The following is a 26,934-nucleotide window of genomic DNA, read 5'->3' as shown; positions in this document are numbered from 1 at the left end:
TGTGTGTGTGTAGCACCATGGCTGTCACTGTGTGTGTAGGACTGTGGCTGTCGCTGTGTAGGACCATGGCTGTGGCTGTCACTGTGTCTGTAGCACCGTGGCTGTCAGTGTGTGTGTAGGACCATGGCTGTCACTGTGTAGCACCGTGGCTGTCACTGTGTAGGACCGTGGCTATCTCTGTGTCTGTGGGACCATGGCTGTCGCTGTGTAGGATCGTGGCTGTCACATCTTATCTCCGCAGGTCGCCCTGGACGTGCTGCACAGGATGCTGGCCTGTGAGTGCCGACCAGGCTGTTTCCCAGCTCAGCGGTGCTGCTGTCTGCCTGCCTTCCCCCGCTGCTGTGTACTTGGGGTGGAGGCAGCGTCCAGGACTGCTGGAGGCTCCCTGCTGTGTGGTGGGCGTGGGCTTCCCTGCACTTCTGCTCGGCTCCTGGCGGCTGCAGTTACCTTCTAGAGCTGTGCAGTGACTGCGGCTTCGTGTGCAGGCTGCGGGGCAGGGTGCAGGCTTGGAGAGCGCTGAGTGGAGCCACGAGGGGGGCTTGGCGTCCTGCACACGGCTGTGGGGGCCCACGCATGTGCTGGGAGGTGTGACGTTGCTGTGTTGTGCTCTTGCAGTTGGCCTGGACGCAGTGGCAGCCGGCACTCAGGAGGAGTCCTCGGCACACAAGGCAGCGAGGTGCTGGTACGTCCGGTGCTCCTGCCCTGCCGGTGGGTGGGGGCTCCGACTGCAGGGTCCTGGCTTTTGTTCCTGAAATCCCTGCTCTGCTGGCCCTCGACTGGGGCCCTGAGAATCCTGCCCGCTGTGTCCCTGTCCCCTCCCTGCAGGTGAGCCCTCTGTGCCCCCTCCCCTCCCTCTGGGCTTTCTAGAACACAGGCTGTCATTTCTCCTGCGTGAGCCTCACGTGCCCTCTGGGGGTGCTGAACGGGAGCCGCTCAGCCCCGCGCTCCTGGGCTCCAGGGCGACCTGCAGGTGCACTGGGGGATGGGACAGGGTGGGCGTGTGGCGCTTGGTCACAGGGGAGTTTAGTGTGTGAGGTCCGGGGGCCTGAGCCCCCTGCTGCTCTGGCGTGCGTGGCTGCAGGGCTGAAGCGGGCACCCGACAGGCCACAGTCCCCTGTTCAGTATTTTGGTTTGCTGCTGGTACACGCCAGTGTTTCCCAGAGCCGGCCTCTCCTGCTCAGCTCTGAAACCAGGACCTTGGTTTTGTGACCTGCTGTGGGGGGCTGTGTGCGTGACACTTGGAGAGAGAGCCTGCCCGTGAGCCCTGCGGTCGCCTTGCCGTGCGGTTGGCACGGGGTGAGAGCCCCTTCCTGCGTGTCTGCAGGCTCAGCGCTTGCTGTGGACGCACGCTCTGTGGGATGGTTCCAGGGGACGCGCCGAGAAGGTTTGCCAGTGACACGCTGACGCAGACACTCACCTACAACCCTGTGCTGAAAGGTGGGTCGGTCTCCGGCTGAAGCCGTGGACCACCCGCCCTGTCTGGGGGTCGGTGTCTTCTTGTTGCCATGGAGACCACGCCAGCTTCTGTGGCTGTGCCCTTGTTGGGAAGTGGGGGTGCTTGGTAGCCTGTGGCCTCTCCTAGGGTGCTTGGTTATTAAGTAGCCGCAGGGGTAAGGCGGGCAGGACAGAGTTGTCACGGAAGGGAGGGGTCTTAGGGCCTCTTCCTGAACAGAGCCGTGCGAGGCCCATCCTGCTGCCCGGTGTGTGCCCGCAGCTGGCGGCTCTTGGGTAAACGTCTGGTGCGCATGTCCTGTGCTGTGCTGTCCTGTGACCTGGCATAGCTGCTTCCAAGGCTGCGTCGCTGCCAGTGAGTCAGGCTGAGGAGATGTCTGCCTGTCGGCCGCCGGCTGTGTCCGCAGGTCAGAGGCTCAGCTGGGACGTCTGGGACAGGAAACACGGGCGACTGCTGGGTCCTCGGCCCCTGCTCGAGCTGAGCGTCCGAGTGTCCTTCTGACTCCATCCTTACTACAGTTGCTCATTGACAGTTGACCATTTCAGAGTAGCAGAGCTAAAATGTAATTCACGCGTTGGAGGCCATTTCTAGCAAATAAGACCAAGCGGTAGGACGCTGAGCCAGTGGCACCGGAATCCGCCCCGCCGTGCGTGCGCCCCACGACCCTGAGGAGATGCCGGGGGGAGGTAGTGATTGCGCTAAGCAGGTACACACGTCTCTGAATGATACGGAAAACCAGCACCCTGTGCAGGGTGCGTGTCGTGCTAGGTTTTCCAAGCCACCGGGAGAGGACTCGATACGTGTGGGGGTGGGTGCAGGTCCTGGAAGCCGATGGCGACAGGTTCACAGAAGCGGGCTTCACTGATAAGCGAGAGGACGCTGCTTGGAGCAAGATCGTGTTTCTGCGTTGAAGCTTGAGTGCCGGCCTTTGGGAGGGCACTGACTTGGGGTCCCCTCTGTGTCCCCCCTGCAAGTGTCCGACGCCATTGAGAGGCAGAGAGAGTGGAGTTTCGCCAGGACCCACCCGCTGCTCACCGCCTTGTACCGCGGGGTGCGTGTCATGCTGGGTTTGGGGGGACTGCAGGTCTGTGGCTCCAGGGGAGGTTGAGGGGACTCGGCGAGACGTGGCCGTCCACGTCTGCACCACCGTCCACGGGTCAGGGCGCGGATCTCGTCTGCTTCCTGAGAATTCCCTGCAGAGGAGGGGACGCGAGGTGTGCACGTGGCAGCCCGGTGTGCCGTCGGTTCCCGCGGCCTCCGTGGCCAGCTCCGGGCCTTCTCGTTGCAGCTCTTCGTGATGCTGAGCGCCGAGGAGCTGCTCGGCTGTGTGCGGGAGGCTCTGGAGACCCAGGAGGTCCACTGGCAGCGTGTGCTGGGCTGCGTGTCCGCCCTGGTCGTCTGCCTCCCAGAAGCTCGGCAGCTGCTCAGCGGTGCGCCGGCCCCTCCCCTGCGTGTGTGCCGCGGGTGCTGGGGCCGCGTGGGTGGGGGCCGGTGTGGGCACGGCCTCCTCGCTCACTTCTGACGGGCTGGCCCTCGGGTCCCCTCCAGCTGAGTCTCTGGGTCCTCCACAGACTGGGTGGCCCATCTGATGGCCCGGGCGTTTGAAAGCTACCACCTGGACAGCATGGTCACAGCCTTCCTGGTTGTGCGTCAGGCTGCACTGGAGGGGCCCGCCTTGTTTCCGTCGTACGGAGACTGGTTCAAGGTGAGTGGCGTGGGACACTGCTGCAGCGGCCCTGGGCAGCCTCCTGTGGGTGCTCGGCTGATCCTAGACCCGAGGGCTCTGAGGATTCACTTGCCAGACCCTCAGCGGTGCTTGCCAGAGGCACCTTGGTGGGTGTGGCCGTGGGTCCACCCTGAAGGCTGGGCTCCTAGTGATCCTCTTGGTGGCCCCGTAAAAACCAGTGGTTTCTGTGAGGACGGTGTGGGCTCCTCGACGTAGTTGCCCCTCAGCGGGAAGCTTGGCTTCCTGCCCCTCCGGAGGGCTGTGAGCAGTCTCAGGTTTGGGGGAGCTGAGTGGGGCGGGGCCGTGGGCAGTCGGGTGTAGGGGAGCTGAGTGGGATGGGGCAGTGAGTAGTCTTTTTAGGGGAGATGTGTGGGGCGGGGCCGTGGGCAGTCGGGTGTAGGGGAGCTGAGTGGGATGGGGCAGTGAGTAGTCTTTTTAGGGGAGATGTGTGGGGTGGGGCTGTGGGCAGTCGGGTGTAGGGGAGCTGCGTGGGATGGGGCCGTGGGCAGTCTGCAGTGTAGAGGAGCTGCGTGGGGCGGGGCCGTGGGCAGTCAGGTATAGGGGAGCTGCGTGGGACGGGGCCGTGGACAGTCGGGTGTAGGGGAGCTGCATGGGGTGGGGCCGTGGGCAGTCGGGTGTAGGGGAGCTGCATGGGGTGGGGCTGTGGGCAGTCGGGTGTAGGGGTGCTGCGTGGGGTGGGGCCGTGGGCAGTCGGGTGTAGGGGTGCTGCGTGGGGTGGGGCCGTGGGCAGTCGGGTGTAGGGGAGCTGTGTGGGGTGGGGCCGTGGGCAGTCGGGTATAGGGGAGCTGCGTGGGGTGGGGCCGTGGGCAGTCAGGTGTAGGGGAGCTGGGCATCTTTGTTTGCTGAGTTTCCTGTCTCCCTGGTGGTCAATGGGGTAGGGACAGCAGCCCGTCTGCCCTGTCTTCTGACCGTCTTCGTCTTAGGGGTGCTGTCCCCTTTTTGATGCTGGCTGTTTTGCAGTTACCAGAACCAAGGTTGGGAACAGTCAGCATGTGACGGTCTCATGGTCCTGTGGGTCCATGCGTGGCCAGCATGGCAGGGTCTGTGTGGTTTTGGTGTTCACAGATGTCCAGTTGCTCTCTGCAGGGTTGGTTGTCGTGTGTGTGGGGCCAGTGCCTCGTCCTGCTGTCGTTGGGGCCCTGCTGGAGACCTGTTGCAGTGGGGGGTGCTCCCTCGGCCCCCAGAGGGCTGGGTGCTGGGCACCCCCCACTGTCCTTGATCCGTGGCGTCAGGATCTGTGGGCTCGTCCACCGTGGCCGCCTGTCCTGCAGGGGTCACATCACTCTTGGTCGGGTGTGGGAAGGACGTTGCCACGTGAGACGAGCGTATTTGCACATTGGAGCGTCCGTGGGGGTGGCTGTGGACCCCTGAGGACCAGGAGCAGTACCTGGTCGGATCTCCTCAGTCAGGGCACCCCCGAGCTGTTCCTCTCTTCTGCGGGGTGAGAGTGGCCCGCCAGCCAGCCCCTTGGTGCAGCCCAGGGGCTTGGGCCCCGCCGAGCGGTGTCTGCGCCCCGAGCCGCATCCCCGTGTCTCCCCACAGGCCTCCTTTGGGAGCACACGTGGCTACCACGGCAGCAGCAAGAAGGCACTGGTCTTCCTCTTCAAGTTCCTGTCCGACCTCGTGCCCTTTGAGGCCCCGCGGTGCCTGCAGGTGAGCAGCCGCCCCAGAGCTGGGGCCCCGTTTCCACTTTGACAGGTGAGAGGTTTGTATACTCAAGGGAGGGACCAGTCAGCAGGCAGTCTGGCAGTGGGTACAGGTGGGATCCCATGTCTATTCATTTATTTATTTTTGTTACAGATTTGCTGTTATACTTCTTTGAAAGTTTTACAAAGAGAGGTAGAGACAGAGAGGTCTTCCTTCCTCTGGTTCAGTCCCCAGATGGCCAGAGCTGAGCGGATCCGGAGCCAGGATCCAGGAGCATCTTCTGGGTCTCCCACGTGGGTGCAGGAGCCCAAGGACGTGGGCCGTCCTCTGCTGCTTTCCCAGGCACATTAGCAGGAGCAGTGGAGCATCCGGGACTCGAACCTGCGCCCATAGGATGCAGGCACTGCAGGCCAGGGCTTTGACCCACTGCGCCACTGCGCCACAGTGCCGGTCCCCCTGTGTCTACTTCAACAAGTGATAGGTTCGTGTATTCAGAAGGACCTGGAAGGTCGCGCCCTCAAGCTGCCGGCGGCCATTACGCCCTGGGTTTTACACCAGTGTGCAGTGCCGTGTGCAGTATCTGGTGGTTTTTGGTTGGTTTGGTGTTTGTTTCAGTCAGCTGCTCCAGCATGTGTCTTCAGGAGCAATGACCTGGAGGCTGGGCGTCATGGGGCAGGCATTTAGACCCGTGGTTAAGCCACGTGCGTCCCGTGTTGGGGAACCTGGGTTTGAAATCTGCCTCTGTCTCCCGACCCCAGCCACCCTCCTACTGGCACACACCTGGGAGGCCACAGGGGATGGCCTGAGGGACCAGACCCCTGCCATTCACGTGCTGACGCACACCCGGGAGGGACCAGACCCCTGCCACCCACACGGGGGATCCGAGTGGAGTGCCCAGCCCTGCGTTGGGCTTGGCTCCGTTCTGGCTGTTGTGGGCATTTGGGGAGTGACCACGAAGTTCTCTCTGTGTCTGTATCTCAAATACATTTAAAATGTCTGAAAGATAAAAGGGGCGTGTGCTGCTCAGATGTGTACAAGGGGTACAGGAAGCAGAGTGGATAGTCCGTGGACCGTCCTCCTTCGTGGACCGTCCTCCTTCCTGCCCCGCCCTGGAATTCTGGCCCCTCCCCTGCCCAGGCACTGTAGTGTCGGGTCTGTGTTCAGCACTCCTTTAAGGTGAGAAGGTGCCTGGCGAGCCTGGCTGTCACCACCGGCAGCAGCGTCCTGTCCCAAGCCCCTCTGAGGTCACCACGTGCCTTCCCTGCCGCCTCCTAAAGGCACGGTCGGGACGTCTGTGCAGACCCTCTGTGGCTGTCGGGCCGCTGTCCTCGGCAGTCTCCGGCTTCCTTTGTCGGGCCCGCCCCCTTTCCTGGAGCCTGTGGCTGGTGCCTTCCGGAGCAGAGGCCGCGAGTGTCCCCTGCGGTCTCCGTTGTCCTTCAGCACTGTGGACTCCTTTGTTTCGTTGCCGTCCCCTGACCAGGGAGCTGCAGGTGCCCAGCTGTGCCTGGTTCTGGGTCCGTGTCCCCCACTTGCCTGGTTCGCGCCCCAGTACTGACTCAGTGCTAACCGATGCGTTAGTTTCTGAGTGAGCAGCCTCTGCTGCGGGTGTCGGTTTTGCTAATGATTTTTCTGCTGTGCTTTTGAGCCTGCCCCAGGGCTCCTCAGTGTCCCTGGGGGTGCAGGCCGTGAGCGGGGCTGTGGACCAGGGTGGCCGTGGCTGTGCTGCCCCAGGGCTCCTCAGTGTCCCTGGGGGTGCAGGCCGTGAGCGGGGCTGTGGACCAGGGTGGCCGTGTCTGTGCTGCCCCAGGGCTCCTCAGTGTCCCTGGGGGTGCAGGCCGTGAGCGGGGCTGTGGACCAGGGTGGCCGTGGCTGTGGCTCCTCGGCGTCCCTGGGGGTGCAGGCCGTGAGCGGGGCTGTGGACCAGGGTGGCCGTGGCTGTGCTGCCCCAGGGCTCCTCAGTGTCCCTGGGGGTGCAGGCCGTGAGCGGGGCTGTGGACCAGCGTGGCCGTGGCTGTGCTGCCCCAGGGCTCCTCAGTGTCCCTGGGGGTGCAGGCCGTGAGCGGGGCTGTGGACCAGCGTGGCTGCAGCTGTGCTTTGCCCACAGGTACACATTCTCCACCCGCCGCTGGTTCCAGACAAGTACCGCTCCCTGCTCTCCGACTACGTCTCGCTGGCCAAGACGCGGCTGGCTGACCTCAAGGCAAGGCCGGCCACTCTCTGTGTCCACTCCCTCCAGCTGCCCAGCAGACCGGTCTTGGTGGTCATCGTCCCCTTCTCTTCTCTGAAGGTTTCCATAGAAAACATGGGGCTTTACGAGGACTTGGCATCAGCCGGGGACATAGCAGAGGTGAGGTCGCCTTGCGCTGCGCCGTGCTCACCGGGCACAAGTCCAGTTTGCTTCTCTCTGGGGTGTTTCAGCCTTGGCGTCCTGCCCCGATTCGCCTCTGGCACGGCTGGGGGCGGGGCAGGAGCGCTCCCGCGGTGTCTTGGCGGCACCCACCTGGAACGAGTGTGTGTGTCGCTGTTGTCCTGCGATGCCCAGAACATCCGGGTGCCTGTGGGGTTGGGCGGGTTTTTCTGGGAATCACACGGAGTGTAAACCCCGCGTATGTGAACCAGGTGTCGGATGGCCACGTGCTGTGTCTGTCGCTAGTCAGAAGTCACCTTTTCTGATTCAGGCCCTCTTAGGCTGTGCATTCCTAAAGAACACTTAGTAGATGATGTCCAAGTGTTGGTGGAGATTTCTGTGCAGTTTTCAACGTAAAATTTATTGTTGCTCCTAAGTTGCCATTTAAAATAAAAAGATTTTAAAGATTCTATTTGTGTGATAGGTAGAGTTAAAGGCAGAGAGAGGGAGAAACAGAAGGGTCTTCCATCCTCCGGGTCACTCCCCAGATGGCCGCAACGGCCAGAGCTCGGCAGATCTGAAGCCAGGAGACAGGAGCTTCTTCTGGGTCTCGCAGTTGGGTACAGGGACCCAAGCACTCAAGCCATCTTGCACTGCTTTCCCAGGCCATAAGCAGAGAGCTGGATTGGAAGAGGAGCAGCTGGGACGTGAACTGGCGCCCATCTGGGATTCTGGCGCTGCAGGTGGAGGTTCAGCCTCCTTCTCCGCAGCACCGGCCCCCATGATTATTATCTTTTAATTCATGAGGCAGAAAGAGCCCCCGTCCATAGGTTCATTCCCCCAGTTGCCTGCAGCAGCAGGGGCTGGGTGAGACCTGGAGCTGGGAGCCAGGAAGTCACTCTGGGTGGCAGGGCCGTGAGCCCTTGAGCCAACACTTCTGCCTCCCAGGGCGTGCTGTAGCAGGAAGCTGGAGTCTGGAGCCAGAGCCACAGGTGGAATCCAGGGAACCTGATGTGGGCACCCTAATTTTGACTTTGCTGCTAGGCCAAACATCCACTTCTCAGATTTTTTTTCAAATCTCAGAAATGAAATATTGGGGCTGGCACTGTGGTACAGTGGGCATCCTGTATGGGCACTGGTTTGTGTCCCGGCTGCTCCACTTCCAATCCAGCTCTCTGCTATGGCCTGGGAAAGCAGTAGAAGATGGCCCAAGTGCTTGGGCCCTTGCACCCACATGGGAGACCTGGAAGAAGCTCCTGGCTTCAGATCGACCCTTCTCCAGCCGTTGCAGCCATTTGGAGAGTGAACCAGCGGACGGAAGACCTTTCTCTCTGCCTCCGCCTCTCTCTAACTCTGCCTTTCAATTAAAAAAAGAAAAAGAAAAAAGAAAAAAAGATATGAAGTGTCAGCCCCTTCCTGCCTGGAGGCGTCCCGTCTGAACCGTTCAGTCTTCAGAGAGGGCTGCCAGTGGGCACGAGAGATGGACGGTGGGGGCTGAGCTGTGATCAGGGGCCTCGCTTCCCAGCTCTGAGCTTCCTGAGGGCCAGCACTGTGACCCTTTCCCTGTTCAAATGTTGAGCACCCCTTGCTGCGTCGGCCATGGCAGCTTGGAGGAAGAGGCCGAGCCAGCCCTGGGTGCTCACGCTCGGAATGCGTTCTCTTCCTCCACGTGGGAACCAGCCCGACAGCCAAGCAGCCCAGGACGTCGCAAAGGCCGTGTCAGTGTTTGAGCACACGGGGAAAATCCCAGTCACCGTCATGGAGGCCAGGTAGGGACGGGCAGCAGGGAGTTGCCGGTGGCTGCAGCTCCTGTGGACCCTGCCGTGATGGCGTCCGGGGGCTGTCCTGTGGAGGGGAGCAGCGTTTGCTCAGGGGAGACGAGTCGGTGTCTCAGATGCTGGGGGGGGGGGGCGTTCGGGAGCTGTGTTGTGGCTGTGGAACGTGTCGTCTTCGGTAACTGCACGTGGGTCCTTCCACCCAAAGAGCCGTTGGGGGAGGACACGTGGGTGTGGGGAGAGGACACACGGGTGTGGGGGGAGGACACGCGGGTGGCAGTCTAGCAGTGATTGGAGACCTGTGTGCAGCCAGCTCAGGGGACTGGACAGCAAAACTGATCGAACTCCGTGTGGTCCCAGAACATCTTGGGTTCTGGTGCCCTGAGAGCAGCTCCAAGGAGAAAGGGACCCTCGTGGCCTTAGCTGAGCCCAGGTTCCGTGGCCACGTCGAGAGTGACGCACACGTGGTCCGGGTTCCTGGGATGCAGGGGTGCTTCTGTCACGTGCACGACGTGGCCCAGAGCAGTGAGCAGGGAGACTGAAAAACAGCTTTGAAATAAGAGTCGCTGCTGCTGCCCCCAGGGGAGTCCGGGACCCCCGTCCACGCTCACCGAGGTGCTGTCTGACGTTGTGTGTTGCAGCATATTCCGGAGATCTTACTACACGGGCCACTTCCTCCCTGCCCTGCTCACGCCGCGAGTGGTCAGTATCCTGCTCTGGAGTTGACGACACATCTGAACACAGTGGCCAGTTCTTGTCTGTGTCTCACTCACGCCCTTTCTTACAGCTCCCAGAGACCCCTGATCCGCGCATGGCTTTCATAGACTCTCTGAGGAGGCAAGGACGGAAGGGTCGTGGAGAGGGCGCGCCCTGCGTCCAGCAGACCTGGTGCCGTGGAGGACGGTGCTGCTGTAGCAGGAGCTGCCTTGTCACGTGTCCCAGTGGGGACTACTGACTCCAGACTGAGTTGTGATCAACATGCGGGGTGGGCATGGTGGCACTTGGGGTCAGTCAGGGTGCCCGTTAGGGTCCCAGCTCCTGTGCTTCCACGCCCACTTCCTGCTAGTGTGCACCTGGGAGGACTTGTGCCTGTGCCACCCACATTTGAGACCCAAACCGGGCTCTGGGCTCCTGCTTTGGCCTGGCTGTTTGAGGGGTGAACCAGTGGACAAAGAATCTCTGTCGTTCTGCCTTTCAAGTAGATGAAAAATTTTTTTTTTTTTTTTTTTTTTTTTGGACAGGCAGAGTTAGATAGTGAGAGAGACAGAGATAGGGAGAAAGGTCTTCCTTTTCCATTGGTTCACCCCCCGCAATGGCTGCTACGGCTGGCGGGCTGCGCCGATCCAAAGCCAGGAGCCAAGTGCTTCTTCTGGTCTCCCATGGGGTGCAGGGCCCAAGGACCTGGGCCATCCTCCACTGCCTTCCCGGGCCGTAGCAGAGAGCTGGACTGGAAGAGGGGCAACCGGGACAGAATCCAGCGCCCCGACCGGGACTAGAACCCGGTGTGCCGGCACCACAGGCGGAGGATTAGCCTAGTGAGCCGCGACGCCGGCTGAAATAAATCTTTTTAAAAATTTGCTTCTTATATATTTTGGTGGAGGCCCAGCCTACTATGCTGCAGCACCGGCTCCTCTTTCCGTTTCTTAAATTATTTTCAAATATGCTTGTAGAAATCTTACCCTCCAAGCCTTTCACATGTGCACTGATGTCCGTCTCGTTCATTATGTTGTGCTGCTGTCAGCCCTGACTCCCAACCCTCCCCTTCTGTGTGGACACCCCCACTGCTGCCCCAGCCCCCAGCACCTCTCCACCTTCTGCCTCAGAAGTAGCCCGCACAGGATTTGACTTCGTTTTGTGTAATGAAGTCATCAGGAGTCCGGATTTCCATTTTTTTTTTAGTCATAGATAAACACTTTTTTTTTTTTTTTTGAAAGATAGTTACCAGGGGCTGGCGCTGTGGCACAGCATTTTAACACCCTGGCCTGAAGCACCAGCATCCCACATGGGCGCTGGTTCACAACCCGGCTGCTCTACTTCTGATCCAGCTCTCTTCTATGGCCTGGGAAAGCAGTAGAAGATGACCCAAGTCCTTGGGACCCTGCACCCGCGTGGGAGACCTGGAAGAAGCTCCTGGCTTCAGATCGGCGCAGCTACAGCCATTGCAGCCAATTGGGGAGTGAACTGACGGATGGAAAACCTCTCTCCCTCCCTCCCTCCCTCCTACTCTCTCTCTCTCTCTGCCTCTCCCTCTCTCTCTGCCTCTCCTCTCTCTGTGTAACTCTGACTTTCAATTAAATAAATAAATCTTTAAAAAATAAGATAGTTACCAGAGTTAAAGAGAAGTCTTCCATCCACTGGTTCACTCCCTAAATGGCTGCCATGGCCAGGGCTGGGCCAGGCTGAAGCCAAGAGCCAGGAGCTTCATCCAGGTCTCCCACAGGGCGTGAGGACCCGGGCTATCCTTCCACTGCTTTCCCGGGAGCATTAGCAGGGAGCTGGGCCAGAAGTGGAGCAGCTGGCACTTGAACCGGTGCCTCTATGGGGTGCAGGTGCTGCAGGCCAGGGCTGTGACCCGCTGCACCACAGCGCTGGCCCCTGGATTTCCATTTTTAACAGGCTAATATCCAACTGTGGATATGCTACCTTTTTTAGTTTAAAAAATGTGAGGGGCTGATGTGGCTCAGCTGGTTAAGCCATCACTGTGACATCAGCGGCCCATATCAGAATGCTGGTTCCAGTCCAGCTGCTCCCTGCTAATGCTCCTGAGAGATGGGGGCAGCAGACGGCCCAGGGAGGCCAGCAGGGAGCTGGGATCAGGAACTGAACCGGCCCGGGGTGTGGGTGGTTTGCCCCACCCCTAATTCTGTACGATTTTGATGCAGTCAATTGCATATTTTTGGAAATTACCAAAAATTGAACGAGAGAAATGTCTTTATAGTCTCAGTCCATGGTGATGACGGTTGTTGGCCCCTTGTGGTCTGGCCTTTCAGGATTCACGTGTGACTGACGGTGACACACGTGGTGCTGTGTCGCTTGTCGTTTCTAGTGGTTTCTGCGTCATAGCTGAGCTGCTTTTGTTTTCTCCCGACGCAGAGTGGGGAAGATCCCGCCGTCTCTGTACGCCACCTACTGCCACGCCTGCTCCACGGCCGGAGAGAAGCTGCCAGAGAGTAAGGCCCAGGTCGCCCTGGCCGGGACTGCGCTTTCCGTGTCTCTTGGTGCGCGTGTCCTGTGGCGCCTGCCGGGGCTGTTAGTGTGGGAGGGCCTGAGGAATGACCTGCTTACTGGTGCTCGTCTCCGGGGCCGCGCGGCTGTGTCTGCCTCACCACTGCTCGTCTCCGGGGCCGCACGGCTGTGTCTGCCTCACCACTGCTCCTCTCCGGGGCTGCGCGGCTGTGTCTGCCTCACCACTGCTCGTCTCCGGGGCTGCGCGGCTGTGTCTGCCTCACCACTGCTCGTCTCCGGGGCCGCACGGCTGTGTCTGCCTCACCACTGCTCGTCTCCGGGGCTGCGCGGCTGTGTCTGCCTCACCACTGCTCATCTCCGGGGCCGCATGGCTGTGGGATGCGTCTGCCTGCCCCTTGGGGTTCAGGAGCTCTCTGGGCAGCAGCCCCCAGGCCCACCGTGTGGTGCAGAAGTGTGCCTCGTGGGGCTGTTGGCCGACTGCAGCCAAGTCAGAGCATAGGTCAGGCGTCTTCGTGCCTGTGGGGAGCAGAGTCCCAGCCCGAGGTCTTCCATGCGCCAGTTCACTCCCCAGGTGGCCACAGTGGTGGAAGCTGGGTGGATCCAAAGCCAGGAGCTTCCTCCATGGCCACATGGATGCAGGGGTCCCAGCACTTGGGCCGTCTTCTGCTGCTTTCCCAGGCCATTAGCAGGGAGCTGGATCAGAAGTGGAGCAGCTGGCACTCAAGTTGGTGCCTGTGTTTTTTTGGATGCTGGGCCCAGGGTGGAGACTTTCCCTACCACGCCACAGCGCCGGCCCCAGTTTGTGTTATTTGGGACACAGAGAAACGGACTTCTGGCTCACTTCTCAAAGGCTCACAGCAGCTGCAGCTTTCCGGGACAAACGCAGGAAGCCAGAACTCAGTCCACAGAGGAGCTGTGCGGGGGAACCCAGCCCCTCAGCCTCCACTGCTGCCTCCAGGGCGCATACACAGGCTAGAATTGGGAGCCGGAGCCAGGGCTTGAACCCAGGCCCTCAGAGCACGGCTTCTTAACCGATGGCGTGCTGCCGTGCCAACAGCATGTCTCCAGTCCTCTGACAGCCGCAGGGCCAGGCAGGCTGCGTGAAACATCTTGGTGTCTGTTCCCCGAGCCCCGCCTCTCATGAGCACAGGTGGTTTCCTGTGGCCTTGGAGACCCCAGAGACTTCAGCAGGCAAAGGGTGAAGGCCCCGGCACAGCGTGGTTTGCCATGGCCGCCTGGCGAGAGGTGTTTCCCCTTGGCGGAGCGCCCCTCACCCCTGCTCCTACCCCAGGGGCTCTCGGAGTGTTCCTTGGTTTCTGCCGCCCATGCCTATGAGCAGAGCCCGGTGATTTCCGTGTTCAGTGGGCGTGGCCTGCATGCACAGCTCTGGCAGCCCGAGCTTGCTGTGCCTTTAAGAGTATGTCACGTTTCTTCCTTTGTATGACGGTCTGGACAAGTGCCTTTGGCAAACACGTAGTCCGGTTGTCTTCCGCACACCTGTTACTGCGTCGGCTGAGAACCGGTGGCGTCTCCCGGGCACTGGCGCTCCCCTGCTTTCCGTCCGTCTGCTGACTCGGGGTCTGACGGAGCAGTCGCCATCCTCCCGCGTAGCCCCCTCGTCCGGGCTGGGCTGGGGGTTTTCACGATGGATCTGTGATGGCATACACGGCTGCTGTTCTTAAGCTCGTGTGTCAGTGTTAATTAGCCGCTGGCATCGCCTCCTGCTAACCTCTGTCTGCGTGAAGGAAAGCCGTGTGAATGGGCGGTGCCCTGTTGACCTGTGCGAGGCCTCTCTCTCTGTAACAGAGTCCTGTGAGTGTGTTTCCCACCCTGGTTGTTAAAACTGCCTCCCCTCCGCCTAGATGCAGCCCCGGGAAGGGGGACCGAGCCTGGCTGTGCTGAGGAGCCCCTGGGGTCACTCCGAGCTGCACTGGGAGAGCTCAGAGCTGCCATGGCGGACCCCGCCCAGTATGACGGTGAGCACGTGGCTGGGGCAGGTCTGCGCTGTGCGGTGCTATGTTCTGCACACGGTGTGCCGTCGGAGCTCCATGGCTGCTCCGGTGTCTTTCTGTGGTGCAGTTTGGTAGTTGAACTTGACCCCCGCACAAGCTGTCACGAGATCCCTGTGGGATGTACGATGGCGATGATGAGAACGGTGGAGATGGAGATGAGGAGCGCAGAGTGGAGTGACCAGGGCAGGCTGGCCGACGTGCCGTCAGTCCTGCTTCCGAGAGCAGCAGGAGGTTTCCATGTGAGGCCAGTGCCTGGGTTTGGTCATCGTCAGGCCGGGAGCGTGTGCTTCCCTGGGGCGTAGGTGCCGGGGAGCGTGGGCTTGAGATTTTATTGATTCATTTATTTGAAAGGTAGAGTTAACAGAGAGAAAGGTCTTCCATCAGCTGGTTCACTCCCCAAATGGCTGCAGTGGCCAGAGCTGGGCTGATCTGAAGCCTGGAGCTTCTTCCAGGTCTCCCACGCAGGTGCAGGGGCCCAAGGACTCGGGCCATCTTCCTCCACTTTCCCAGGCCACAGCAGAGAGCTGGATTGGAAGTGGAGCAGCCGGGACTAGTACCAGCGCCCATGTGGGATGCTGGCGCCGTAGGAGGCAGTTTCACCTGCTGCACCACAACGCCAGCCCCTGGGCTTGAGATTTTGGGTGGGGCAGGGTTGTGTTGGCCGTCAGTTCCTCCAGGAAGAGGTGGTGGACGGCACGCAGTCCCTTCCTGTTCGTGCTGCATGCCCAGTGTCACGAGGCAGTGAGCCCTGTGTGTGCCAGCAGCCCGATCCCTGTGCTCTCACGGTTACAAGGTCACAGGAGAGGACCACGCCTGAGCGAGCCCTGGGCCACGGCTGCGGCCCGTGGCGGGTGCTGAAGGGCTTGTGTGGCCTCGGCACGGCCTCTGCGCACCCTGCCCCTCACTGTCTCTCCGTGTCAGTTGTGTCTGCCCAGGTGGCTGTGGTCTCTGAAAGGCTGAGTGCGGCTTTGGGCCCCAGAGAGGAGGACGGCATCTTGGAGGCGGCAAAGGTTCAGCTCAGCGTCCTTGCTCCAGAGCTCGAGAGGCGAGAGCAGGAGGTGGGTGCAGGAGGGGCGTCCACCACTTGTTAGGTTGTGCAGAGATCCGGGCCGGCTCTGCTCTGTACTGGCGGGGCCCATCCGGCCCCAGCCCTCATGTGTTTAAAAAATCTTTTAAGAATGTGTGTTCATCTACTTGAAAGGCAGAGCGACAGGTATGAGGCACGGACGTGCACGCACACACACACGTGCAGATCTTCCATTTGCTGATTCTCTCCCTGAATTCTGTACCAGCTGAGGCTGAGAGAAGCCTGGGGCTCGTCGTGTTCTCCAGCGTGGGCATCGTGTGCTGCTCCCAGCCGCGTGGCGGGCGCTGGGCCGAGAGCCGAGCCGCTGGGACTCAGACTGGCCCTCTGATGTGGGAGGCGGCTGCGGCTGCGGCACCCTCGTGCCTGCGCTCGTGTCGCAGGCTGGGTGCCGCTCGGCCTCAGACGTGCACAGCCAGGCTGTGTCAGACGGCTCGCTGCTGTCAAACCCTGGGAACTGCACGGCTGTTCCTGTCGGTCGTGGAACCGGGTGTTCCCAGTTCCTGTCCTGATTCCCAGCGCAGGTACAAGTCCTGCCCTCGCGTCAGCGTTGACGGCGCTGCCGCCCTCGGTGCTGTGTCTCCTCTCAGGCCGTGGACCTCCTGCTCATGTCTTTTTGTCAGAACCTGATGGTGGCCTCCAGCTTTGCACCACCAGAGAGGTAGGGGCTTCGAGTTCCCCGGGGCTCTGGGTGGTGCCAGCGCCCGTTCCTGCCGTGGGGGGCCAGCCGGGGCATGTGGTCAGGCTGCAATGTTGGGGGAGCTGCCAGCACCGTGGCCCCTGCTCTCTCGGCAGGCAGGGCGCCTGGGCTGCCCTCTTCACGAGGACCCTGTGTGGACGCACTCTGCTCCCTGCCACGCTCACGCGGCTGTGCCAGCTGCTTCGTCACCAGGTAGGCTCGCTCCCTTGGGGCCCCTCTGTGGGCCAGGCCGCCCCTGTTGCTTCTCGCTCGTGCCTTGGGAGCCCTGCCTGGGAAGCCGGCTGTCGTTCGCTCTGCCATCTGTCCCTTGTTCTCATTCTAGGGCCCGAGCCTCAGTGCCCCGCATGTGCTGGGGCTGGCCGCCCTGGCTGTCCACCTGGGCGAGTCCAGGTCCACGCTTCCAGAGGTGGAGCTGGGTGCTCATGCCCCTGCCAGCAGCCTCCCCGTCCCTGACTTCTTGGACAGCCTCCTGACCTGCGGGACCGGCGAGTCTCTGCTCTTCTGCCTGAAGTGAGCTCCGCGTCCCCCTCCCTCGCCGCTCTGCCTGGCTCTCGTCTGAGGATAGAAACCCTGTCAGTCTGTTGATTTTCATTTATTTGGAAGGCAGAGCAGCAGAGAGATTGACAGAGAGCTTCCACCCGCGGGCTCACTCCCCAGATGGCTGCACAGTCAGGGCTGGGTCAGGACGAAGTCAGTCACCGTCTCCCGTGTGCCTGCTGGCGTGCACATCGGCAGCACCGGCCCAGGCACTCCGGAATGGGGTGCAGGCGCTCGTGCCGCGGCCTAACCTGTGCACGACGCCCGGCCTCGGTGGTGGTGGCTGCTAAGCAGTGTGGTGTCTTGCGCATCACAAGGTGTCATGCCGGGAGCCGCCCTGGTGGAGCGTCCCTCTGGGCAGGCGTGGGTCTGCCTGTGGTGAGCTGCCTCGCCTCACTCCTCAGTGTTCCTCTGCTGCAGATTCGGAGGGAGCTGCACCAGCAGTAAACCCGTCCTCCGGGGTTTGAGGTCCTCATCCCACTGAGCGTGGGTCTGCGTGTTCCTCGCCCGTGCGTGGAGCAGGGCAGACCAGGAAGTTGACGGTGGGTGCGGAGCACACCAGCGGTCTCTAGTGCTGGGGTAGGGGCGGCTGTGTGCCAGGTCAGCGTGTGCTCTGACCAGCAGGCGGCTGTGGCAAGGGGCGAGTAGGACACGGCCAGCGGGCTCTGCTGGGAGCTGTTGGCCGGTGGAACTGTGGTAGGGACTGTTGTCATCCTGGGGTTAGCCCCTGGTTGCTTGGGCAGAGTGTGTGTGTGGCCAGGTGGCCAGGTGGGCAGTCAGTCAGACAGAGGTTCCGGTGTGAGCTCTGAGCAGAAGCACAGGAAGCAGAGGGAGGCTGTGTGGGAGCAGGCGCTCGAGCCCTCGGGGGCTGGAGTCCCTGTGGCCTGGGGCTGGCCTTGGAGCCCCTCCCCACGTGCGCGTGGGCACAGGCCTGTGCGGTGTGCAGGGACTGGGGGCGGCAGCTGTGGAAAGGGAGGAGCTGGCTCCGCTCGCGGCCCGTGAGAAGAGCAGGAGCTCCCGACAGGGCAGCGAGGGGACACACAGGGGAGTGCCTCTCGTGGCAGGGACACTAAGAATGGCACGAGGGTTGGGGCCAGCACTGGGATATAGCGGGTCAAGCTGTCGCCTCCAACGTCGGTATCCCATTTTTGTGCCGGTTCAACTCCTGGCTGCCCCACTTCTGATCCAGCTCCCTGCCAATGCACCTGGGAGAGCAGTGGGAGATGGCTGAGGTCCTTGGGCCCTGCACCCACGTGGGAGACCCGGAAGAAGCTCCTGGCTCCTGCCTGTCCCAGCCCTGGCCTTTGCAGCCATTTGGGAAGTGAACCCCTGGATGGAACAAAGATTCGTTCTCTCTCTCTCCCTCTCTCTCTCCTCTGTAACTCTTTCAAGTAAATAGGTAAATCTTTAAAAAAATGGCACGAGAGGTCTTCAACAGGTTCTTGGAAAATGCACATTTTGAATAATTGTATGAATTCCAAATTGTGTTATACAGAAATTAGCTTTTAATTCTAGTATTTTCTTTTCTTTTTTTTTTTTTTTTTATTTATTTGACAGAGTTAGACAGTGAGAGAGAGAGACAGACAGAGAGGTCTTCCTTCCGTTGGTTCACTCCCCAGATGGCCGTTACAGCCTGAATTGCGCTGATCCGAAGCCAGGAGCCAGGTGCTTCTCCTGGTCTCCCATGCGGGTGCAGGGCCCAAGCACCTGGGCCATCCTCCACTGCACTCCCAGGCCACAGCAGAGAGCTGGCCTGGAAGAGGGGCAACCGGGACAGAATCCGGCGCCCCGACCGGGACTAGAACCCGGTGTGCCGGTGCTGCAAGGCAGAGGATTAGCCTAGTGAGCCGCGGCACTGGCCAAACTTATTCTGCAGCTCACAGGGGTCACATTTGCACGTTCTAACTCCTGTTCTGTTTCCAGGTTCTGCACGGCAGCGATTTCTTACTCTTTGTGCAAGTTTTCTTCCCAGTCACGGGATGCTTGGTACAGCTGCTTGTCTGCAGGCCTGATAAAGAAGGTAGGTCCCCGGGCTCCGGGTTTCCATCTGTGAGCCCTGGGCAGCCCCGTGCTTCTGCTGCTGTTCCTTCTGTCCCCTGCGTGAGAACTGGGCCATGAGATGGCAACAGCATTATCCCCCCTCCTTAAGGAAGCAGCTACCCCGTTAAGACAGGAGAATCGAAAGGTCAGTGCTTAGAGAAAGTGTCTGCATTTCAAGAAAGCTTCCCATCGCGCTCGTCGTAGACGCTGACCGCAGTTCTTAGGACAGGTTTGTCCGAGTGTCCGTTGCCACCAGTGTGAGACAAGCCAGCGTCGTCGTCTTGTGTGTCAGAGGCTTCCTGTCAGATTCCCTTCCCTTCCCTTCCCTTCCCTTCCCTTCCCTTCCCTTCCCTTCCCTTCCCTTCCCTTCCCTTCCCTTCCCTTCCCCTCCCCTCCCCTCCCCTCCCCTCTTTCTCCTTTCTCCTTTCTCCTTTCTCCTTTCTCCTTTCTCCTTTCTCCTTTCTCTCTTCCCTCCCCTCCCCTTCCCTCTACCCTCCCCCTCCCCTCCCCTCTTTTCTTGGTATGATTTATTTACTTGGAAGGCAGAATTACAGAGAGAAAGAGAGATCCATCTTCCATCTGCTGCTTCACTCCCCACATGGCTACAACTTCCGGGGCTGGGCCAGTCCACAGTCAGGAGCCAGGAGTTTCATCCAGGTCTCCCAAGTAGGTGGCAGAGGCCCAAGCACCTCGGCCACCTTCTGTTGCTCTCCCAGGTGCTTTAGCAGGGAGCCTGATCAGAAGTGGAGCAGCCGGGACTCCAACCAGCCCTCAGAGGGGTTGCTGGTGTCGTGGGTGGTGGCTTAACCTGCTCTAGCACAGTGCCGGCCCGGGTGTGGAGACGCGGAGAGGCCTGGCCCTCTCCCTGCTGGCCTCACTGGTGTTGCTGATCAGACTTCCTGGCCCGTGAGCCCAGTGCAGACGGCCTGGCAGGGGCCGGCAGGAGCAGACCAGCGCCAGCCTCCGGGAGGCAGTGTTGGTTGAGCAGTTGTGCCTCAGAAGGTCTAGTCCAACCCCCAGGGCAGTTCGCGTGCTCCGGGAGAGGGTGGAAGAGGGCCCGACAGGGCTGCCTGTCACGGTCTTGGCCGACCGTCCCTGTCTGTTTCAGTTTCAGTTCGCCGTGTTCAGACTGTTCTCAGAGTCCCGAGAGCCGCCCTCTCAGGAGGGCACAGCCGGCTTCCCCTGGAGCGCCGCGCAGCGTCCTGTGGACTGGCAGAGAGCCGCCCTCTCTCTCTGGAGACAGCGAGCCCTCCAAGAGCTGTTGAAGGAGAAGCAGTTCCGTGTAGGTGCCCGGCCGTCCTCTGTCCCACTCCTGGTCCTGTGTCCCGAGAGGCGCCGTCAGCCACGGGTGCAGCTGTAGAGGTTAAGGGAGCACCCTGCTGGGCTTGCCGTTTCTCTCAGCCGGAACTTAGGGGTGAATGATGTGTCTCACGTGTGTCTGCTCGGCTCTGTGATGGGCCTGGCCCTGCTGCCATCCGGGTATTTGCCTGGTGGCTTGGTCTTTATTGGAAAAGTCTCTGTTGCTTCGATGTGTCTTGTTGTTGCTGACTACGTCCGTCAGTCATACTTGAGCAGAGGAGCGGGGAGCAGCGTGCACCTGCCGGTCCCCGTGCCCTGCCTGGCTTTGGCTTCCCCAGTGGGAGCCTCCTGCATGGTGTAACCTCCAACGTCACATTGGAGGTTATTCGTGTGGATTTAGGGGACTTTTAAACAGGAGGTGTGCTACTGTGAGTGCTGCAAGCACATTGCTTATTACATCAAGATCTATTGTTTGGTGGTTTTCCCAACTCAGTCAGGGTGTTGTCTTGTCGCTGGTGCTGCTGGTAATTACGTGATGAGGATCCGGTACCTGTTAGATCAGGCGACCTGGCGCATTTACCGGGAAGCAGCGGCAACATTTGCAGTTGGCGTCCTTCAGAGCTAGCACTGTGAAGTCTCTGCATCTCGTTTCTCAGGGCTCAGTGCGAAGCACAAGGCGGCCTCATTTAGTCCGTGGAAGAGCACGCCGCCTGGTTGAGATTCCTAACCTGAAGTCTCTGATCATAGAGCAGTTTCATTTAGAATTTTTGAATTAGGGATGCTCAGCCGGTAACATGCAGTTGGATGTTCCAAAACCCAGAAAGTCCCGAAATCCGACACACCCGCGGTCCCAGCGCTCAGGCTCCGGGTGCCCAGAGGTTGACTGAGCACGGAGCACACACCTCATCGTGGTGCAGGGACGAACCGTAGACGGCACCCAAGTGGGGTGTTGTGTCTTCAGGACTGTACTCCGTGCTCTTCTCTCAGTTAACTTACAGAGACTGGTTACAGCTGGAGCTGGAAATCCAACCTGAAACTGATGCGCTCTCCGACGCAGAAAGGTAAGGGCTTAGAGAGAGCTGCCCTCTGGAACCATCGCAGGTTCCTGCATTCCGTCTTTTTCTTTCTCCTTAAGACTTACTTATTTCAAAAGGAGAGGGACCAAGAGATCTTCCACCCACTGGCTCACTCCTGGAATGGCTGCTGCAGCCAGAGCTGGGACTCCTTCCCGCTCTCCCGCATGGGTGGCTGTGCTGATCCAAAGTTAGGAGCCAGGAGCTTCTTCCGGGTCTCCCACGTGGGTGCAGGGGCCCAGGGACTTCGGCCATCTTCTGCTGCTTTCCCAGGCCATAGCAGGAGCTGGATCGGAAGTGGAACAGCCGGGACTGGAGCTGGTGCCCATGTGGGGTGCCAGCACTGCAGGCGGCGGCTTTACCTGCTACGCCACAGCGCCTGCCCCTTTAATGACCATTTCTTAACCCCGCAAGTCCCTGTTAGCTTGAGATTGTGTTTAGAGGTGTTCCCGGGATGTCTTACTTTCTATTGGGTTCCGCATGTCTTGCTTGTGTCCTGACAAATCGGGGCGATGAGGGTGAGGACACCCCTCTATCACCTTGCTTCCTCGGCCCCTCCTGGCGCACTCTGCGGAAACGGCTCACGGCGTTGCTGGCCGCAGTGTCATCGCGACCTTTGCTGACACAGAGCCACCCCTGTCCGCAGCTGCTCGGTGGTCTAGTCTGCACACCGGCTTCTTCGGGGGGCCTGTGGGTGGTTCAGGCGTCCTAGGGTGACTTGTTGGACGCACACTCGGCATGAGCGGATCTGCTGACCGCCTGCCTGGGTCACGGAGGTGCCGCTGAGACTGGGCCAGCAGCCCCTTCCTCACCCTGGGGTCCCAGGCCCTTGGTCCCTCCCGGTGTACCCGGCCGACCTCGGGGAGGTGGAGCATTCTCAGAGCTGACGCTGTTGTCTACTGTTGCAGGCAGGACTTCCACCAGTGGGCGATCTACCAGCGCTACCTCCCTGAGCCCTCTGCTGCCGGGGGCTGCGACGGAGACCTGGAGGTGGCATGCACGGTTCTCGTCAGCGTGCTGATGGACTTCTGCCGGAGGTCAGTGGCGCCGTCGCGGAAGCATCCTGCTTTCCATCGTGGTGGTTACGGGAGTGGGGCGTGTCTTCCAGTGGGCCGGCTGCCTGAGTCTGGTGTTGTGCCCAGGTGTCGATTGTCACAGGGAACAGCTGTGTCTTGGTCAGCTGGACCCTGGCGTGAGGGCCAGCTGGGCAGAGTCGCGCTGTTAAGTAGTCCTAGCACAGGAAGTCCGCCTGTGCGTGCTCATGGGTTGTCTTCATTTACTTGCGTCTGTCTTACAAGTTCTTCCAATATCATTTTGTAATTTTCAGTGTATAAGTCTTATGCCTCTTTGGTTAAATGTGTCCCAAAATATTCTTTATAATACTATTTTTTAAAGATTTATTTATTTCAAAGGCAGAGTTACAGAGAGGCAGAGGCTTTGGGGACAGGGTCTTCCATTGCTGGCCTCAACGGTCAGAGCTGCGCTGATCTGAAGCCAGGAGCCAGGTGCTTCCTCCAGGGCTCCCACGCAGGTGCAGGGGCCCAAGACTTGGGCATCCTCCACTGCTTTCCCAGGCCATAGCAGAGAGCTGGATCAGAGTGGAGCAGCTGGGATATGAACCAGCGCCCACATGTGGTGCTGGCACTGCAGGCGGCAGCCTTACCTGCTACGCCACAGCTCCAGCCCCTCTTTTCAATACTATTATAAATGGAATTAAACCTTTATTTCATTTTCTGATTTTTCATTGCCAGCTTATAAAATACAGCTGATGTTTGTGTAACAACTCACTGAGCTTACTGGTGAGTGATGGTAGTGTTCTACGTGTGGCTTCCCCAGGTTTTCTGTGTGTAGCTGCGTCACCTGTGAACACAGCTTGTTGGGCTTTCTCCTTTCCAGTCTGGGTCCCTCCAGTGCAGTGATGGAGGTGGGAGAGCAGGCAGCCTCATCTTGTTCAAGATTGTAGAGAAAAAACTCGGTGAGAGCAGTGGGTGGAAGCTCCTGTCTCTCCCGTTCTCTCTCTAACTCTGCCTTGCAAATAAATAAGTAAATCTTAAGAAAAAAAAAAAAAAACATTTCTTTGCAAGGCAGAATTACAGAAAGAGTGGAAGAGACAGAGGGACACTGATCTTCCACCCACTGCCCAAAGGAACACAATGGCCAGGTTTGGGCCAGGCCGAAGCCAGAAGCCCAGAACTCCATCTGGGTCTCCCACGTGGGTGGTGGGGCCCAGGCACTGGGGCCGCGCTCCGCTGCTTCCCCAGTCTCAGCAGCAGGGGGCTGATGGGAAGTGGAGGGGCAGGACTTGGTGGCCGCGTTGCAGCACAGCCCCGCCTTGGAACGCAGGCGCAGCTTGGCTGCTCACGTACATAACGTGTTTTAGTTGTTGGGTCTGGGTCGCCGGTGCTTAGGCTGCGGTGTGGACTCCTTGCCCGTCGCCCCAGCACCACAGAGCACTGAGGGCGCCTCCGCTGTGTTTGTGTTTCAGCCGGGGAAGCTCTGCCGGGGCCCTCGGTGGCCGCACCGGGAATCGGGACGTTCTCTCCAGGCTGCAGGTGAGGAGGGCCGCTGCTGAGACCCCCGCTGTCAGGGTGGACTCCACAGCGCGTCAGTGCAGACACCAGCTGTGGCGCTGTGGCGTCTCCCAGCTCTGGGGCACATAGGAGCCTAAGAAGGTGCCGGCTCTGGGGACCTCGGCTGCCCGCTGGGTGCTGGGTGCTGACGGGTGTGAGCAGTGCTGTGTCTGGGGTCCTCACAGCGAGAGGGGACTGCTGCAGGGCGTCCCTGCTCCGCCCAGGCCTGCCGGTGAGCTCTGGCTCGGAGCGAGGTGACCTCCTGCCTGCATGTGACCCTACAAAGCCCATCTGCCCCCTGCGGGGGACTGCAGGGCCTCAGTCACCGTGGTCACACGTGTGGGAGTCCTGCGGCTGTTCTTGGAGCACTGTTGAAGGAGATGGGTGGGGGTGGGCACCGGGGGGAGTTACACTGGGAGATCTACTCACTGATGTGAGTGCTTTGCCCAGAGAAAGACCCAGGGCGAGAGCCTGACCCCTCACCTTTTTTTATTAAATTGTGAGAGCTCTGATCCGTTAGTTTATTCCCCAAATGCCCATAGTGGTGGAGCAGGGGGGCTCAGAGTCAGGGACTCAGCAGGTGTCCTGCCCGGGTGGTAGAGGCCCTGCTGCTTGCACCCCCAGCCATCCTCAGCCGTCCTCCCTGGATGTCAAAGGAGAGAGCCAGGGAGGCAGCCGCAGCCTGCGTGCGGGCTCGGGTCACACCAGGTCGGCTGTGACGATACGCGGGCTCGGGTCGCACCAGGTCACACTGGGTCGGCCGTGATCACGTGGGCTCGGGTTGCACCAGGTCACACCGGGTCGGCCGTGATGACACGCGGGCTCGGGTCACACCAGGTGGGCCGTGACGACACGCGGGCTCGGGTCACACCGAGTCGCACCAGGTGGGCCGTGACAACACACGGGCTCGGGTCACACCGAGTCGCACCAGGTGGGCCATGATGACACGCGGGCTCGGGTCACACCAGGTGGGCCATGATGACACGCGGGCTCGGGTCACACCAGGTGGGCCGTGATGACACGCGGGCTCAGGTCGCACTGTGTAGACACTGGGTCTGCTGCCCACTGAGTGCCTGCTGTGTGCGTCCTGCCAGAGCCAGGCCTCCTCGGGCTCCCGCAGGCTCGTGCTCTGCCCACGCCCTGCCTGGGGGTCCCTCGCCCCCGCAGAGACGCTGGCTGGCTTGTTCCTCCCGGCTGCTGGCCCTGCTTCCCCACAGCTTGACTGTTGCTCCGCCCGTCCGCGAGTCGGGCTGCATGCGCACTGCTGCTCCCCCTCCCGGAGCTGCGCGTGCGAGATGCCACGGGGACGCGGGGGGAGTGGTGAGTGCACTGTTGAGGAGCTCCTTGGAGGCTTCCAGAAGAGGGAGCGCGTCTGGGCAGACGCAGCACCTGCCAGGTGCTCGGAGCCTGCTCGTGGGCCCCACACGGGGCTCCCAGCGAGGTGGCGAGGAGGGTGCCGACACTGGCCCGGCAGCATAGGTTTTGAGTAGTTGTGATGTTCCCTCTGCCAGACTCAAACTCAGGCTTGTTCGCAGAAGAGAAATGGTGGTGGTGGTATATTTAAAAGAGGAGGACATGGGACCAGTGCTGTCGCCTCCTGCAATGTCGGCGTCTCAAGTGGGCGCCGGTTCAAGTCCCGGTTGCTCCACTTCCTATCCAGCTTCCTGCTAATGCTCCTGGGAAAGCAGTGGAAGATGACTGCAGTCCTTGGGCCCCTGCACCTGCGGGGGAGACCCGGGAGAAGCTCCTGGCTCCGGCTCCAGCCTGGCCCCGCCCAGGCCATTGCGGCCATTTGAGGAGTGAACCAGCAGATGGAAGCGCGCTCTCTTTCTCTGTAACTCTGCCTTTCAAATAAACAACTTTTTTACTCCTTTGAAAGATAAAAAGGACGGGGTGGGTGTGTGGCGTGGGGCTAAGATGCCACTTGGCACCTGCGTCCCGTGTGGGAGCGCCTGGTCCCAGTCCCCAGCTCCTCTGCTTGCAGGATTTGAATGCATTTTTTTTTCTTTTTCTTTTTTTTTTTTTTTTTGAGGATTTATTTATTTTATTTGAAAGGCAGAGTTAGAGAAAGAGATCTTCTGTCTGCTGGGTCACTCCCCAGATGGCCATAATGACCAGAGCTGGGCTGGGCCAAAGCCAGGAGCCAGGAGCTTCCTCCAGGTCTCCCACGTGGGTGCAGGGCCCAAGCACTTGGGCCGTTTCCCACTGCTTTTCCAGGCCATCTGCAGGGGGCTGGATCGGAAGTGGGAAGTGGGTGCCATTTGGGATGCCAGCATTGTGGGCGGCGGCTTTCCCTGCTGTGCCACAATGCCGGCCTTGAGTGCACTGCTAAAGTAGAATTTGGAACATCCTTCGGCACGTAAACTCTTCAGAGCTGTGAACGTCATTAAGAGAGTCGTGGAAATGCGGAGCGAAGGGTGCTCACGGTTGTGCCAGTGGATGCCTGCCCGGCCCTGGCTGAGCCCTCCAGGAAGAGTGGCCACAGGCGCGATGGGGCTGAGAGCAGCAGCCAGCCCAGGGTAGTGGGGGCCGCACTGAGCCGTCCCTGCCCTGCACACATGCTCACGGGGACCCCGGAAGTGGGAGGGGTGCAGGCTTACCTGTAGCTGGATCCATGCACTCCATGTACTTTGCTCTGTGAAAAGTGACTCCCAGTTAGAAAGCTCATCCCACTCCTTTCTCCTCTTTCCCAAACACACCTCTCGGGGTGTCCAGGGGGGCCTCGCAGGGGTCCAGTGGGGCCTCTCGGGGGTCTAGTGGGGCCTCACAGGTGTCCAGTGGGACCTCGCAGGGGTCTAGTGGGGCCTCACAGCTGTCCAGGGGGGCCTTTCAGGGTGTCCAGTGGGACCTCGCAGGTGTCCAGTGGGGCCTCGCAGGGATCCAGTGGGGTCTCACAAGTGTCCGGGGGGCCTCACAGGGGTCTTGCCTACGTCTGGGCTTGCGATAGCTCAGAAGCCCAAGATGGACAGACGTCTTGGCCTTGTTTCTCAGGAACTGGCCATTGACCTGGAACTGCAGCAGGGCCCAGCGGTGCCCCCTGGCCACGCCCCGTCTCGGGGCCACTTCCTCTACGCAGTCTTCCGCGGCAGGCTGCAGACTCTGGCGAGCAGTGGGGACGTGGCTGCCAGACTGGAGAGAGAGCTAGAGCTGCTTCTGTGCAAACGGTAAGCCGGCCGAGCCTGGCCAGCAGCACCCCTCGGCGTCCCCCCACTGCGTGCTGGCTGCGCTCGGCTCCCCAGTGGGTCTCATGGGGAGCAGATTGGCCCTGGATTAAGTCTTCCCCGTGGCCCCGGGAATCCTGTAGTTGAAGATGTAGTCAGAATAAGGAAAGCTGGACGAGGGCGTTTGACCCCTGCCCCACGCTGGAGGGCCTGGGCTTGACTCCCCCTCTGGCTCCTGTGCCAGGTTCCTGGTGGTGTAGACCCTGGGAGGTGGCTCCTGCCACCTCTGTGCAAACGTGGATT

General features: G+C 60.5%; 1 protein-coding gene across 12 annotated transcripts in view; it reads left to right on the top strand.

Annotated features, from left to right (window-relative positions):
* FANCA (FA complementation group A) overlaps window positions 1–26,934 on the top strand; it is a 42,473-nt gene that overhangs the window by 8,623 nt on the left and 6,916 nt on the right. For all 12 annotated transcript variants that reach the window (XM_070062853.2, XM_089319807.1, XM_089319806.1 and 9 more), the window contains exons 8-31: window positions 242–275; window positions 616–682; window positions 1,325–1,437; window positions 2,428–2,504; window positions 2,742–2,883; window positions 3,025–3,158; window positions 4,743–4,853; window positions 6,952–7,047; window positions 7,135–7,194; window positions 8,875–8,963; window positions 9,611–9,671; window positions 9,757–9,806; window positions 12,063–12,139; window positions 14,018–14,131; window positions 15,089–15,225; window positions 15,842–15,912; window positions 16,047–16,143; window positions 16,274–16,461; window positions 18,412–18,508; window positions 19,637–19,810; window positions 20,815–20,888; window positions 21,809–21,937; window positions 23,386–23,452; window positions 26,462–26,634. In XM_070062853.2, the coding sequence (XP_069918954.2) occupies window positions 242–275; window positions 616–682; window positions 1,325–1,437; window positions 2,428–2,504; window positions 2,742–2,883; window positions 3,025–3,158; window positions 4,743–4,853; window positions 6,952–7,047; window positions 7,135–7,194; window positions 8,875–8,963; window positions 9,611–9,671; window positions 9,757–9,806; window positions 12,063–12,139; window positions 14,018–14,131; window positions 15,089–15,225; window positions 15,842–15,912; window positions 16,047–16,143; window positions 16,274–16,461; window positions 18,412–18,508; window positions 19,637–19,810; window positions 20,815–20,888; window positions 21,809–21,937; window positions 23,386–23,452; window positions 26,462–26,634 (2,432 nt within the window). The remainder of the gene's footprint in view (window positions 1–241; window positions 276–615; window positions 683–1,324; window positions 1,438–2,427; window positions 2,505–2,741; window positions 2,884–3,024; window positions 3,159–4,742; window positions 4,854–6,951; window positions 7,048–7,134; window positions 7,195–8,874; window positions 8,964–9,610; window positions 9,672–9,756; window positions 9,807–12,062; window positions 12,140–14,017; window positions 14,132–15,088; window positions 15,226–15,841; window positions 15,913–16,046; window positions 16,144–16,273; window positions 16,462–18,411; window positions 18,509–19,636; window positions 19,811–20,814; window positions 20,889–21,808; window positions 21,938–23,385; window positions 23,453–26,461; window positions 26,635–26,934) is intronic.

Source organism: Oryctolagus cuniculus, chromosome 18, assembly GCF_051225735.1.
Source record: "Oryctolagus cuniculus isolate XC-2025 breed Fujian yellow rabbit chromosome 18, ASM5122573v1, whole genome shotgun sequence".
NCBI lineage: Eukaryota > Metazoa > Chordata > Mammalia > Lagomorpha > Leporidae > Oryctolagus > Oryctolagus cuniculus.
The sequence above is the reverse complement of the archived record's forward strand: the minus strand, read 5'-3'. Positions and strand labels throughout refer to the sequence as shown.